This window comes from Phascolarctos cinereus, unplaced genomic scaffold (genome assembly GCF_003287225.1).
Source record: "Phascolarctos cinereus isolate Bilbo 61053 unplaced genomic scaffold, phaCin_HiC Scaffold_4;HRSCAF=312, whole genome shotgun sequence".
NCBI classification, from domain to species: domain Eukaryota; kingdom Metazoa; phylum Chordata; class Mammalia; order Diprotodontia; family Phascolarctidae; genus Phascolarctos; species Phascolarctos cinereus.
The window spans coordinates 460470177-460485418 of record NW_027555847.1 but is presented as its reverse complement, the minus strand read 5'-3'; the positions used below and the strand labels follow the sequence as shown (position 1 = coordinate 460485418).

Here is a 15242-nt window from a genome sequence, read left to right as displayed (position 1 = left end):
AATCTCATGATTCACTAGACTGCAATCAGCTCTGATAGAACAAACAGATATGTTTCTCTATAGTGTCACTGGACAATGACGGAACTGGGACATCTAATATATACTGTCAATGGCTTACACCACCCAAACTACTAAATGTTATAGAACCTGAACTATGAATTGCTTTGGCAACTAGCTTCCTTTGTGATACTGTGATCATCCTCTAGATTCTTAAACCATTCTTGCATATCCTCGGTAGAGTTAGACCTTCTTGGGAAGTCCTGGACTGGTCCATTAGCTAATGAGAAGGCAAAGTAAGGTACTTGACCTTTCCCAGCATTCAGATCTAGTTGGTACAGGGGAGATTCTAGAAATATGAGTTTGGTCCACCCTAATTTCAGGCAGACGAGAAATTATCCTAGATTCCAGGGTTGAAATAATGCCTACGTAAGACCCAACACCACGTAAGTGTTGTATTTTGTTCAGCTATGTCTGACCCCATTTGAGATTTTCTTGGCATAGATACTGGAGTAGCTTGCCATGTTCTTCTCCAGCTCATTTTACAGATGAGGAAACTGAGGCAAACAGGGTTAAGTGACTTGTCTGGGGTCACACAGCTAGTAAGTGTCTGAGGCCAGATTTGAACTCAAGAAGATGAGTCTTCCTGACTCCAGGCCCAGGACTCTATCTACTGCATCACACAGATGTGGTATATATAATGCTTAATTTAGGGTCAAAGTTTGTCTGCAAGTCCCATCTGTGTCATTTATTGGGATGTTCCCAAATATCTGGATCTGGGTGTTATTTAGTGAAGCAAACACGATGAATGCATGGAAATTTAGCTATGAACAAATTCTCCTGTTGGTTAATTCAATGACATATTCAACATATCCCATGGAAAATTTGCATCAGACTGTCTGTACTCTTAAAAAGTGTGTAAACAATTATATTTGTTTATTTATCAGGAAAAAAGCGTAATTAGCTACTGAGATTGTGAGTATTTAAAATCATACAGCAGGTAGGTGGTGCATTAGACAGAGCACCAGATCTGGAGCCAGGAAGACCTGAGTTAAAATCCAACCTCAGGTGCTTATTAGCTGTGTGACCCTGGGCCAGTCACTTAACCCTGTTTGCCTCAATTTCCTGATTTGTAACATAAGCTGGAGAAAGAAATGTCAAACCGCTGACATCCAAATGGAGACACAAAGAGTTGGACACAACTTAATAGGGAACAACAATAAGACATATTACAGCATATAATATATAAAATGTTTATTAATTTCTATGTATTTAATTTGCTCGTGTTCTGCTAAATATTGTCTGTTTTAATATCATTAATAAATTACACATTCAGATTGTAATGTAAACACTCACATGTGGTAGCAAGAGTGAACTATTATCCAGGTTAAAGATGGGAAAAACTGAGATACACAGAGATTAAGGGAGTGTTGCAGGTTGCTAAGTTAAACCTCCATAGACCTGGATCTGGAACTCAAGATAGAGAGTATTTCTATAATCAGAGCCAGAACCAAATTGCTATTGAGGTTTAGGAAGTTTCTTTCAGATTCAAGATATCCAAACTTTCCTTTTCCTCTGAAGTTAAAACGAACTTTGATGAAATAATAAATATGTGTTTACAGATGGGAAAACGTCTGTTTCCACTATCTTTAGGGGCAAAAGGATAAAATGAGGGGCTATGAATGAACTACATTTATCTTTGGGTGCTACAGTGAGGACCATATGAGAAGGGTATGGGATATTTAAGATTACGGTCCCGTGAACATACTCAGCTTTCTAAAGAAGGACCAGTGTTCTGGAAGAGGTTTTCACAAGGAGGGCAGCTTAAGATACAGAAATTTTATCTGTAAAATGAACTGTAACAATCCCTCAGACATAATGCTTTGAAAAAATGTTCTGCATGGAACTGTATAAAAAATACATATTTAATAGCACTATCCAAGAAACCTTTTCCTTCATGTACTGCCTGCATTTGGAAAATCGCATCATTTTCTATCTTAATCACGATAATTTTTTTCATTGAATACATTTAAGTTCCTAATCCAGAGGGGGAGAAATAAATGCTTGATTGGACAGCTGCAATCAGGAGAAATGTTAAACATCTAAAGATGCATTCCTCTCATGGCAGTGTACTTTTCCCAAAACTATTTCATTGTTCTTTAAGTGACCCATTCTCTTAAAAGAAACCAATTATACAGAAAGGATTATTACCTTTTTTGCTCCTTGTTCTTCTTCCACACCATCTCCTATAACAACATATACAACTTTTCTTCCAAACCTTTGAATTATTCGCTCAAAACAACTTTCTTTTCCTAAAGGACAGAAATAAGTAGGAAAAAAACTTATTTTTTTTTTAAAGTCTGGGCAATAGAATATTGATAATAAAATAATCAGTCACACAATGATTTTAAGTCAATAAAAGGTGCCTCACATTTGCTAATTCACATTGCATACTTAAATTTTATAATTCAACTAGATTCTGACTAAATAAGATATGTGAAGAAGTCTGTCACTTCAGGCCTTCAGAGCAAAGAATTCATCAATCAAATTGTCTGAAATTTTAAATATTCCTCAGAATTGGGTTTTTTTCCCCACATGTATCAAGAAATGATTCTGAAGAAAACATTTACTCACTAGTAGGAACTGAACAAACATGAACTTGAGGGGTCTAGGGAAATCAAACAAAAACCATTTTCCATTGTCTTTTTTGTTGGTGGTGGGGTGTGTGTATATGTCTAATCAGAGGTGAAAGATGATCAATTTTATGGACATAGCTTGAGTTTTAAGATTTTGTTTTGTGGTGCTTAGAAAAACAGTGAGTTAACACCATTATGTAATACACACACACACACACACACACACACACACACAGAATTTCTTTAATGTATAGATGCAAAAAGCAATAATGTTTTGAACTACACTGACATTTAAAAACAGTTGAAATTTTACCTAGACAGGGATGAAAATGGGGAAATGTTATTAGAATCGCTATTCTTGTAGCAAGAGAAAAAAACTTAGGAGGTTCTTTTTATCTGAGGTCTATCATTCTTTTCAGGTTCTCTTACCATATTCCTTTATAAAAGGGTTGCCATGTCCAGTTGAGATATTTTTGTGAGAATAATATGTCAAAGTAGACTAGAGAAATAATGGGAGTTTTTGCTCTGAATGGCAAATCCCATACCTAGACAACCAAAGTCCAATAAAACACTTTCCTAAAGGAAAAAATAGGATAAAAGTAATTCTATATAGATTACCAGCTTATCTGTTCATTATCTTTTTCTATGTCAGACCTTCCTTTAGACTACAGTGTCTGTCTGAGGCACTGTCTGCCCTGTGCTGCAGTTAATGCAAGCATTGTCTCTTTCTGGAAAAAAACTGGGCCTTTGAGTCCTCTGTTGCAAACAGACCTGTTCTAGTGGACAATGGCCCAGCTTATAAATAGGTTTTGAAATGTGAATGGCTGAGCTGTGCCTGCATCCATTTCAAATAAGTATCAGATATACAGGAGAACAAATTACCTGTTTGCTTAAACAAATGTCTGCTTCATATTTGTATTTTGCCTCAAAAATACTCATTTGCATCTGACAGAATGGGATTTATATATACATATATTTTCAAAGGACACAATTTCATTAATACATCTCACTCTAGAGAAATACTAAATTACTTAAAAAACCCACAGAAAAACAGCGCCTGCTTTCTCCACATAAATATAAAACTGTAAAACTAGATATAGTAATTTGTTTTTTTTCCTGAGAAGCAAATGTATATAAAAATATAAAAACAAATGTAAATAAAATAACATTTTTTTCAGAAAAAATAATTTATTTTTAATGTGAAATTGATGAAAATAAAAGATGTCCCAATTTTGCCTGTTGTAGACAAGGCATTTTCATATTAAGAAAACAATTATAAATTCAGAATTAAATTTTCATTAAGATGTACTGGTGCACACATAGTAGATAGAGCACTGGCCTCAGAGTCATGTCCTGCCTCTGACACAAAGCCAGAGGTTTGTGACCCTGAACAAGTCACTAGAACATTCAGTACTGAAAATTCTAAGACTAGAAGATACAGTATAGTGGTTGTTTTTCTTATTGGGAGCTTCCCTTTACCAATGAAGTCATCAATTCAGAAAAAAAAAATAAAAGTTTTCATTATGATCATTTTCAGGTCTGATGATGAATTTATGTTTTAAAAACAAAATTTAGTATTTAGGAAATGAATAGAATCTTTTCTACAATTTGATTTGGAAATATTCAGTTTTCTTTAAAATGAAGCCATTGATTTAAAGGTCAGCATGCTGTGAACAATACTCATATAGTTTTGGTATTTTGTCTATTATTCCAATCCTGAACTTTCCTGAGTCCTCAGATTCCCAGTTATGCCACATCTGATGGTGACTTTTACAGAAAAATACATTAAGTTCAATCTTTATTTTTTTCTCTTTTCTACCTTCATTTATAAAGTCCTCTACTAATAAACAACATATTTCCAGAGAAAGAGTATTACATTTGATTATTATTTTTTTGATCACTAGAATATTTTCCACTTTTAATTTTTCATCTTTATTCAGAGGCACAAGCCTACAAATGTATTTAAAATAAAATAGCCATTTTTCTATTAAATATAAATTTTATTCTAAGTGGTACATTTCTGTACTTAAGTATTCCTTAGATGATAAATAGTCATTTCTCATTCTAACCACCCAAATATTAGGGAGTCTCATCCACCTGACATAAAAAACATACATTGCACAGGACTGTTAATCTGGGGAGATAGGGCTTACTGCATTCTTTTGATACCATGACCCTGGTAAGTTACCAAAATACACTTTAGAAAGGTGGTAATTGGGGCAGCTAGGTGGCACAAAGAATAGAGCACTTGGCCTGGAGTTAGGAAGAGTCATCTTTGTGAGTTCAAATTTGGCCCAAGACACTTACTAACTGTGTGACTCTAGGCAAGTCACTTAACCCTGTTTGCCTCAGTTTCCTTATCTGTAAAATGAGTTGGTGAAGGAAATGGCAAACCACTCCAGTATTTTTGCAAAGAAAAGCCCAAAAGGGGTCACAAAGGGTTGGGCACAACTAAAAAATGACCCAACCACAAAGAGGAGAGATTTTCATTTGCTTGAATGCATATCCCTGTCCTTCAACTTTTTAAACAGAGTTTTATTAAGGGCATTTCCAAATTCATATCCTTGTAAGCTGCATGGAGGTCTTCTATTTGGGACTTGTACCTTCCTTCTTAAAAAAAATCTTTGAAATATGCTTGAAAAGTGGCATTCAAAGCACTTTGAAACTGGGTCCTTTCCTGCCTTTCCAGTCTTCATACACTCTACTTCCCTCTACATTTTCTATGACCCACGTGCACTCTCCTACTCGGCGCTGGTCAAGCGTAAGACTCCAAATCCCAACTCTATGCCTTTGTATTGACTCTCCCTCATGCCTCATTTGCTCTCCTTCCTCTCTTCTGTCTCTTGGCTTTACTGGCCTCCTTCAAGACGTCTCAAATCCCACTTTCTGCAAAGGGCTTTCCTCAGTCTCCCATATTACTTTTGCCTTCCCCTTTTACACTCTCTATATTTTGTATGTACATAAAACTATTTACCAATCGTCTCTCTCCTTAGAATATATATGCATACATACATACACATATACACATACAAACACACACACACACACACACGTCCTCTCTGGCCTCAAAGATGGCATTTGATAAAGCTGGATTGATGCAGAATGAGCTAGGCATGTTGATTTGCTAAATGCTATTGGACTAATTAACATTAGAGTGTGAGCTCTTTGAGGGCAGGTACCATGCTTTTGCTTTTCAGTTAATGCATTGCCAAAAAATGCTGAATTTTATCTCACCAAGGAGATCAACATTGATATATATAAAGAGATTCTCAATGCAACAGTGGATTCTTGCCAACCCTTCTATTCCTACTGCTCACAATATTGCCTCACAACTGGATTACAGCAATAGACTAATTGTTTTCCTTGTCTTCACTCTTTCTTTTCTCCTAGATCAGGCTAAATTGCTCCAAACTGATGAATCTTTCCAAAACATTCTATCATGTGATTTCCCTGCTAAAGAATTTACAATGTTTCTTGACTAAGGTAAGGATTTACTTCAATAAATACAAACTCATTTTGCCATTCAAATCCTGCTATAATCTAAATTCTCTGTCTGCAAGGTATTCACACTAATCACTAACATATCTGTATCCCCACCATTCCCTAAATATACCTTGTTCATGATCCTTCATGCCTGCAGGCATACTGTCTCTCTTTTTCTTCTTCTCATATAACATTTCATCCTTTTTCTTCTCTCCTATCTGTCCTTCAAAGTTCACTTCCTATCTTACTTCCTCTGAAAAACCCTTTTCAGACAACTCTGGTCCATACTCAGCTCTCCTCTTTTTAACTTCATAATCACTTACTATAAAAAGCATATATTTTGGAAATTGAGAATCTTTCTCTTTCTCTAATTTTTTTTTCATGTAGGTACACCTTTTCTCCCCAACTACACTGTATTTTTGGACCTTATTTTTTGTGTACTCCCCATAATTCCTAGTATGATGCAGGATATTTAATAAATGTTGGACTGAATAGCATAAAAGAAGCAAGAAAATTTTTAAACAAAAAAAAATTAGCACATGTACATTTTTGTTTTACATTAAGCCCTTACTGCTTTTGTTTCAGTTTATGAAACAAAGGGGTTTTGCTCTTTACGGTCTAAAAGAAGAAAAATGATATCATGTATTATTAAGAAGAGATTCTAAGTGAAGTATAACAAATATGTATATGCCCTAATTACAGTCAGATATATGAAGGTTTATGGAAAAAAAACACAACTAACTACATGGATTATACTACTTTTATTTCCCCTGAATTTTCAAGCCAATTTTGAAAATGAAATAAAATTGCTCAGATGATTTTTCTTTAGCTAATTATTTAGCCATTCAGATAAAAGTTTCATTGACTGTCTTTCATTTTTAGTAGCCTGCAGCAGAAGAAGTGGATGATAAAAATAGCTCACCTATTTTTGTTGCACTGTAAATATTTTCGATTGGAAACACAACTCCTAATCCATACAGCAGGACTTTTGCCAGGGCTGGAATAAGTTGAGTAGTTGTTACTAAAATATTCACACAGTTTGTCCTGTGAGAACCAGGGGAAAAAAATGTTGAAAATTAACTTCCCCAAATGAAACCCACCTGAAAGCAAACTATGGACAAACCATAGACACATTTTGCTGTAAACACTCTTTCAATCATCCTGCCATAAACGCTCTCCAAGTGTGGTCACTTACCTAGAGTGAATCAGCGTCAAGGCTTTCAGTGCAAGTGTTAACCAGGAATCTGTTAGAGCTTCAATTTCTGCCCTTAACTGGAGCCAAGCTTCTCTTTTGGCTGGACCAAGAAGACCTGTTGATTTGACAGGGGTAAACACACTGATGAACAAATACCTACTACGTGATAGGCAGCACATGCTAAGTTCTAGGGATACAAAAACAAAGATAAAAAGCAGTCCCTTTCCTCAAGGAGTGTACATTTAGTAACAGAGGGCATTCCATTCCCTTACATGCCACCACTGACCACAATGACAAGTCAACTTTTATGTAGTATGTCATTTTTTTAAACGAAGTTCTTTATGATGTTATCTTACTTTGTTTTCACATTTTGTAGATTAAATAGGGAAACTGAGATTCAAGGAAATTTAGTGACCGGGCCAGGCTATGTTGCTCATAAGTTTTGGATCCTGGACCCAAAACCAAGTTTTGTCACTCCAAGTTCAATGCTCTTTCTGGCACTGATAAAAGTGAAATACAAGTGATAAGATTTTAAGGAGATACAATAGTCAACGGTGAGGGGAAACAAACTAAAAGGTGCTGATATAAGCAAATGATATCTAAGAAGCAAAATTATTTTGATATCTTGAGGGCAGCCAGGTGGTAGAGTGGATGGAGTGCCAGACCTGGAGTCAGGAAGACTTATCTTCTCGAGTTCAAATCTGGCCTCAGACACTTACTAGCTAGGTAATCCTGATCAAGTCACTTAACCCTGTTTGCCTCAGTTTCATCATCTATCAAATGAGCTGGAGAATCAAATGGCAAACCACTCTACTACCTTTGCTGAGAAAACTCCAAATGGGGTCACGAAGTCAGACATGACTGAAACGACTGAACAGCAACGATAATATGTTTGAACAAAAGCATGATATAGGATATTTGCTATGGTTACTTGCCTCCAACATTATTTTTGTAGGTATTATAGATTTCTTTTACTCGTCTATAGCGGAAGGCCAACTTTCTCATCCAGTCTACTCCTCCTCGAACACCAGTTGCTAAGCACAGGTTAGCACTGGTTGCTGCAGCAGGAAAGCCATCTGTTCCAAAGTTATATGTGCTATTTAGATGCAAGAAAAGTCCAATGTTAACCAAGAAGATACTTCACTAATAATCTAAGCAATCAAATTGCTAAATGAAGACTATTATTTAGATCTCAAGTGACTTACCTTAGGTCTTGACCATTATCATCAGAAGAGACATCATCTATGTGAACTTGGTCACATTCCTAAAGTGAAATAATAATAATAAAATAACATAATAAAATAAACTACAATTTGGACTTTGAAAAACAAAAACAAATTTTTTATTAAAAATAGAAAAGCACATAATTTTTTTTTTAAAGAACCACCAATTCTCTTCATTGGGGCATTTTTTACTGTGTCAATCAGTAGGTGGCAGTCTCGTTAAATCACCATTTTTACCTACTTACAAGTACTTTAATATAAGAAATAAGCACTGTCATTAACAACTACTGTTATACGGTTTTCAGAAAACACATTTTTGTGTTTAGAAAGGAAAGTGGTTAAAAACAATTAGCATATGTGTTCCATAAACCTCAGGTACCTTAAGACATCACACAGCTCAAAGCGGATTCAGTCAATGCCTGAGCGTAACTGAAACCAGACATTTTGGTAAATGTAACATGCTAGAAAAATTAAACCTGATGCTAACCGCCAATGAAATTATGACCTCTGGTTGCTGTTGAGCCACACACCAACACAGCCTGAGGCCAACGTTGCTGAGGAGTGCAGACAAAAAATCTGTAACTGGTTTGCCATTTATCTGGGAGTTGTGAGTTTTATTCTTTATGTGTGTGTCTTCAAATTAAAAAAAAAGCATGAAAGACTCAGAAACATAAATAAAAGTAGTCAAGCTATGCTTTCTTCAGTGACTTATGTGCAACTACTGCTACATACTCATATTAAGGTCTCAAATTCATCATTATATTATGGAAATCACATAACCCCAAACAGCCTAGAATTTTAAAGGCCTATGCTGTTCCAAATGAGAAGATAAAATTCTGTATTGAATGTGTGCCTGACTGAATGTATGCACAAAAAAAGGCATGCACATATGTACAAATACAGAAATGTGGCTGTCCACACAGACTTCAACATTTGGCTTGCTTTGGTTTTTCAAGTCTTTGTGCCACACTTCATAATTTGTCTCCAAATATCTGACACATATAGAGGCTTTCATAAAATGCAGTTCCATTCAATCCTTCATATTTGATGGGGAAAGGTTAAAAAAAATACCAAATAACCATCTAAATCTACAATCCTATGATCTACTAAACTTGATATTTAAACAGATTCCAGGGACTAAAGCTTTTGACCGGTCTCATGTACAGTTAATTCTACAAAACCATTCTTTTCCTCCTGATAAAGCAAAGATGACACATTGTAAGTACGAAAACACGGGAACTATGTATTTTTATGTTACTGGTTCCTTCTGAACAAATTTTTTTTCACTCTATGGATTTGTAAGGAAGGGAGGGGAGATAGAAGTGGAAAGAAACTCAAACCAGCTGTTCCTTAACAGAATTAAAATCATGACCCTTGACCTCTGCTCTAAAACATCTATTTTCCAGCCAACCCTCTCTCAGCAAGCAGTGAGATCCAAGGAGGAAAAGACTTTGACCTTGTAACCTTCTCCTCCTCTCCTGAGGTCAACCACTTCAGATAAGAAAAAAGGAAAAGAGAGTTTATGTGGTTTCACCATATATTGGACTATGAATTTAACTTTTTAAAAACATAGATCATTATTTTAAGATCTATTTCAGAAACTTTCTAAAGCTGTTTAAAATTCTTTTTTTTTTCAGGGAAGTAATGATTTTTGTTTATCTTTTTAGACATTTAGTCTTTTAGATGGTGTAGCAAGGTCAGAGTAGTAAATTTTGCCATTTACCCAACCTTAACCTTAGTCTTTAAATTGTTAGTAAATTATTGTTACATAAAAAAAACAGAAATGTGAATGACAGAAGTTCTCTTTTTTAAGGAGAAAAGGATAGATACTTTACAAGAACAGGAAGATAATTTAAGAAAAAAATTTTAACTAGTATCTCCTAATATTAATTTTTAAAAAGTATTAAATAAAAGCTTTACTTGGTTAACATTAGGCCTGGGAAGAAAAGAAAGCTCTCAACACAGCCTGTTTGGGGGGGAGGGATGGAGTGGTACATGCTTTCCTTAAATTAATTGTAAATCTTTAGGGCTGACAGAAGTCAATTATCTTGTAACTGACTGTTAATGAGTCCATTGTTGCTATCAGTCTTAAACATCCTGTGTTTGTTTTCTCCTGCCTTTTTTTTTGGTTGTTGTTCTCAAACAGAGGGAGCTTTTAGAAGGAAAATTCAGTGGCCTAACTCTAATTAAATGTCAGCAAGTGTTGAGCATTAACATCCAGTTATTGAACTCCATTCAGTTTTGATTTGATTAAAATTACATTTGAGTGGAGGGACAAGGCAGTCCCTATTCTTCATCAGAACTTTATATATATATACACATATATATACATATATATATGTGTATATATATGTATATGTGCATACATATATATACATTTATATATATTTTAAAAGTCTCTTGACAAAACCATAAACTCAAAATTCATGACAAATTAACTTTAGAAGAAAAGAGCACATCAAAGGTTGCTTTTCTAAAATATGTGTCTTCATGTAAAGAAAGAAACTACAGGTAAACCCTTCTTTCATCTCAGCAATGGCATTTGAAAAATTCAAACTTATGTGCTTTTGGTATATAAACTATATTAAAAAACTAATTTTATTTTTTTTCTAGTGTAGTATTTGCCAACCTACATACCTTGGTAATACTATTCAGTCTCAAAACAAGAGGAGATGAGGGCTCATCTGAGCCTTGTTTTAATGATGAAGTGGTGCATTATTATCATTTTGACATTCTACTGGAAACTCTCAATGTCCCAAGAGAACAGATTAATGTTAGGGAATGCTGAAAGAGAACAGTTTGGTTTTGCAAAGGTTTGCACATTCAGCAATTTCTTTCTGAAATTTATTTTGTATCTGAAATTCAACACTGAGCCCTTATGTTACAAGTGCTATCTTCCAGAGTGTTTCTAGGGTACAATTTAACTAGCTTCTTTTTCTTTTTCTGGAGAGTGAACTGATTGTTTTAGTTTCTCAAATCTGTTCTTTTAAAACCAGAAAATTAGATAGCTGGGAGGTAGGCTTAAGACATTCCAAAACTTTAAGCCATATAAAGCATCAGAGGCACTGTGTATAAATATAAGAAATTATAGATATATTTTACAGAAAAGATGGTGGCTATATAAACACAGGTAATTTAAATTTTGTATAGGCTATTTATAATTATATAATTAAAGCAAAGATGATGATAGGGAGCAGAAAGAAAATGGGGAAAAAGAAACAATAACAAAAAGGTATGATGGAGACAACAGCTTATGTATATAAAGAAAGGAGGAGAGAATTTAATTCAACATTTATTTAGCACTTAAATGTGTATGTGCCCATGTGCTATCTAGATAGATAAGTAATGAATAGAGGTACAAAGACGAATAAGAAGAAGGAACCTGCCTGTAAGGAGCTAATAATCTAAAAGGGAAAATAAGAGTACATCAAATTAAGAGCATCCTCATTCCATAGCCTAACCCCAGGGACTACTCCCTCCCCAGGCTCTCAGCCCTTCATCTTGATCATGGCTGCTCCAAAGCCAGTGACAGATAGGTCTCACTTTCCACTGACAGCCTAGCTTTGGGAAGCACAGTGAAAGATGTATTTTTTTTTTTGTGGTGGGGGGAGGGAGAGGTGGTAGAGTGGGTAATCAGGATAAAGAACCACAACAATGAAATAAATGGTGGTTCCAAAGGAAGCAAACAAACCAAAAGAAATTAGGAGGATTGCACTCAAGTTACTTAATTCTTACCCACTGTGCTTCTGTCCACTCTCCCTTCCCTCATCCCTGATTTGCTGGTCTAGCTCTGTAGCAGGAGCATCAAACCCAAGCCAGCCTCCTGAGTGTGGGCAGGACCAGATTAAAATGTAATTGAGAAATAAGTAACACAATAAATAAAAAACCAATAGAACATAAATAATATTAATATAATAATGTTAATGGTTTTCTAAGTTAGCAAGCAGCCTGGGGGGATCCTAATGCATTGTTCGACAGCCCCTGTTTCTACTTGTATTTGGTGTCAAACACCAAGCACAACTAAACCACACAAAGGGCTTCATCTAGCCAGGTAGGCTTGCCTTGGATTATCAGTAGAATATTAATAAATATATTACTTGAGATAAGCCTGCCAAATAAACATATATTTATAACAAATTTCTAATGAGAGCACAGGTTCATTGCCCTACATGCATAATTCAAAACCATCAGACTTCCATAGGAGGATAAAACTTTAATTTGAAAAATGATGTTTGAAGAGAGGAGGAGAGTTATGACCTATTGCTAAAATAGCATAAAAGGACCACACGAATTTGGAAACAAACTTCAGGAGAACTTGCGACCACCAGGGTATACTTGGAATAGCTAGGCTGTACTAGTTCAAATAGATCTAAAGCTCACATATATCAGAGGCTTTGCTGGAAACTTTATCATTTTTTGAGGTGCCTTATTTTTCAAGGCTAAATTGTTTAATTGGCTTAAAATATTTCATGCCTAAAGATTATAGTATTCTGTGGTTGGGGCTTAGGTTAACCCACTAATAAAGTCTAGGAAAGGGGAATCCTGGGGGAGGGGAAGAGTACTAGGTAAAATTGATGCCAAAGAGCAAAACATACCATTGGCCATAGACTGGTTGATTCATCAGGCCAGCAAACTGGGATCTGGGCTTACACTCAGGGTGGACTAAATTTTTCTATTTTAATCTAGAATAAGATTGACCCTGTGCTGGACCTACTCTAAGAGGACCAAGTTGAACCCAGAAGTTTTGGGGAGAAAGAGGATGTTCAAACAGTTTCCCAAATTTCACATCATTTTGAGGGTAAAAGTCACTCCAATAAACCTGGACCTTATGGATATTTGTTACCAAATGGACCAAGACAGCCTGCTGAATAATATTTGGGGCTGGGGGACAGAGTCACTATGAACCTCCAGAGGCTGTAGAATAACTCCAAGTTTAGGAGACCCAGAGTGGGGACCCTGAAGATTCCATATCCTGATTGGCAATAGTGTTCTGGTGTTACAGGGAACTGCAAATAGCCCGTGATGTCTCCCTGTGGTTCTCAGGATTTAGGGGGAAATAATGGCAGGGATATAACAAACTCTCACTCAGCCTACAGTGGGAGAACTAAGAAAAAGTTTTTGATCCAGGTATGGCAGTATCAATTCTCTATTTCAGAGTACTTTTGAAAAGGGGGTGAACCTTATTGAGCAAGGCTTCTTTCTTCATAGGAGATATCCAGAAGATATAGGGATAGAGAGGATCTCTGTTCTGAGCTATGATGAGGCAGGACCCTGAAAAGGTGAGAGGGAAATAACTTTCAGCATCTTGAGGCTACTACTCCTTTAATTCCCCAAAAAACAGAAGAGAAAATAGATATGGGAACCAAAGAATTATCAAGAGATGGGGAAAAATGTTCAGATGACCTTGCTAAGGTGTGTCTAAATTTCCATTCTTGTAAGGTGTAAATTTTTTTTTAAATACCTGCAAAGGCTATTTTATTTAACCTGATTCTCACATACCGTTTCCTACATTCTAAATAGCAGCTTTGTGATGAAGAAAAATCATGACTACCATTTTTGATGACTGTTTTAATCAGTCAACAACCTTTCAAGTGTGTACTGTGTTCCAGGGATGCTGTGTCCTAGGAATACAAAGATAAAAACAAGAAATAGGCCTGCCCTTCAGGAGCTTATCCTCTCCTGTTGAGGAGGGGTTCCAACTTGTATCCAGATAAGCAAATGTAAAATACATAAAATTAATTACAAAGTGATTTTTTATGGGGCACTAATCAGGAAAGCCTGTGGCACCTGCTCTGGGGCTTGAATAGAACTTGGGGTCCCAAGTAGAGGAAATGGTGAAAGAGAACATTCATGACTGTGGAAAGTCACAAGGAAACAGGAAGGATTTTAGGTAAGCAGCTCTGTGTGGATGTGGCTGAAGTTCCCTGCTTTTCATGAACACCTTTACCAAATACACTAATTGACATATTGAACTCCACCTCTAGCCTCAGAGTCCATTCCTAGAGGGAACTGGTAGTCATCTGAGGACCTCATGGAGAATCAGAAAGACCTCCTGGTGCCCACATTTCTCACCTATCTGCTACATTGCCTGTAACACCATCAAGATTCATTCTTTTGCACAACTAGCATTTTCTTTTAAGTACAAATGTTCCTGACATAGATGATTGCAGTAAAACACTAAGCAAACAGTCCCTCACAACATAATATGGACATCTCTGGTTATTTTCTACTCTAGCTAGGTGAGAGCAGAACTTTGATGGATCTCTGTCTCATCAATGTGGTCATTCTATCCAATAACATAGATTGAAATACATCCACATCCATCCAGCTGAGATGGTAGGACAGAAAATCCCTAATCTCAGTCTTAGAGAACCACAACCACCTCCTCATAGCAAAGCATGGAGAGAAAAAGAACAGGTTGATACATAATTTCACGAAGGATTACATTTTTTATCTCATTGGCTTTGTCTTTCTCCTTTAAACTAACCCACTTTTGGGAGCCTCTTTTTTACAGCTTGTGTATAGTTATTCATATGTCTTTTTTTCTCCTACTAGATTGCAAGCCCTCTATGTACAGTTACCTGTCTTATTGACTTTTGTATTACCCACAATGTGCAAATACAATTTCATGTTTATAATAAGTGCTTAACAAACTTTTTTTTTTTTTTAATGAATGAGAGTTTTGATGGCAGGGGGAATAGTGTAGGA

General features: G+C 35.8%; 1 protein-coding gene across 7 annotated transcripts in view; it reads right to left on the bottom strand.

Moving 5' to 3' along the window:
* EYA1 (EYA transcriptional coactivator and phosphatase 1) overlaps nucleotides 1-15242 on the bottom strand; it is a 162992-nt gene that overhangs the window by 16098 nt on the left and 131652 nt on the right. For all 7 annotated transcript variants that reach the window (XM_021002151.2, XM_021002139.2, XM_021002143.2 and 4 more), the window contains 5 exons: nucleotides 8517-8575; nucleotides 8247-8407; nucleotides 7312-7426; nucleotides 7039-7160; nucleotides 2209-2309 (listed from right to left, as the gene is read on the bottom strand). In XM_021002151.2, the coding sequence (XP_020857810.1) occupies nucleotides 2209-2309; nucleotides 7039-7160; nucleotides 7312-7426; nucleotides 8247-8407; nucleotides 8517-8575 (558 nt within the window). The remainder of the gene's footprint in view (nucleotides 1-2208; nucleotides 2310-7038; nucleotides 7161-7311; nucleotides 7427-8246; nucleotides 8408-8516; nucleotides 8576-15242) is intronic.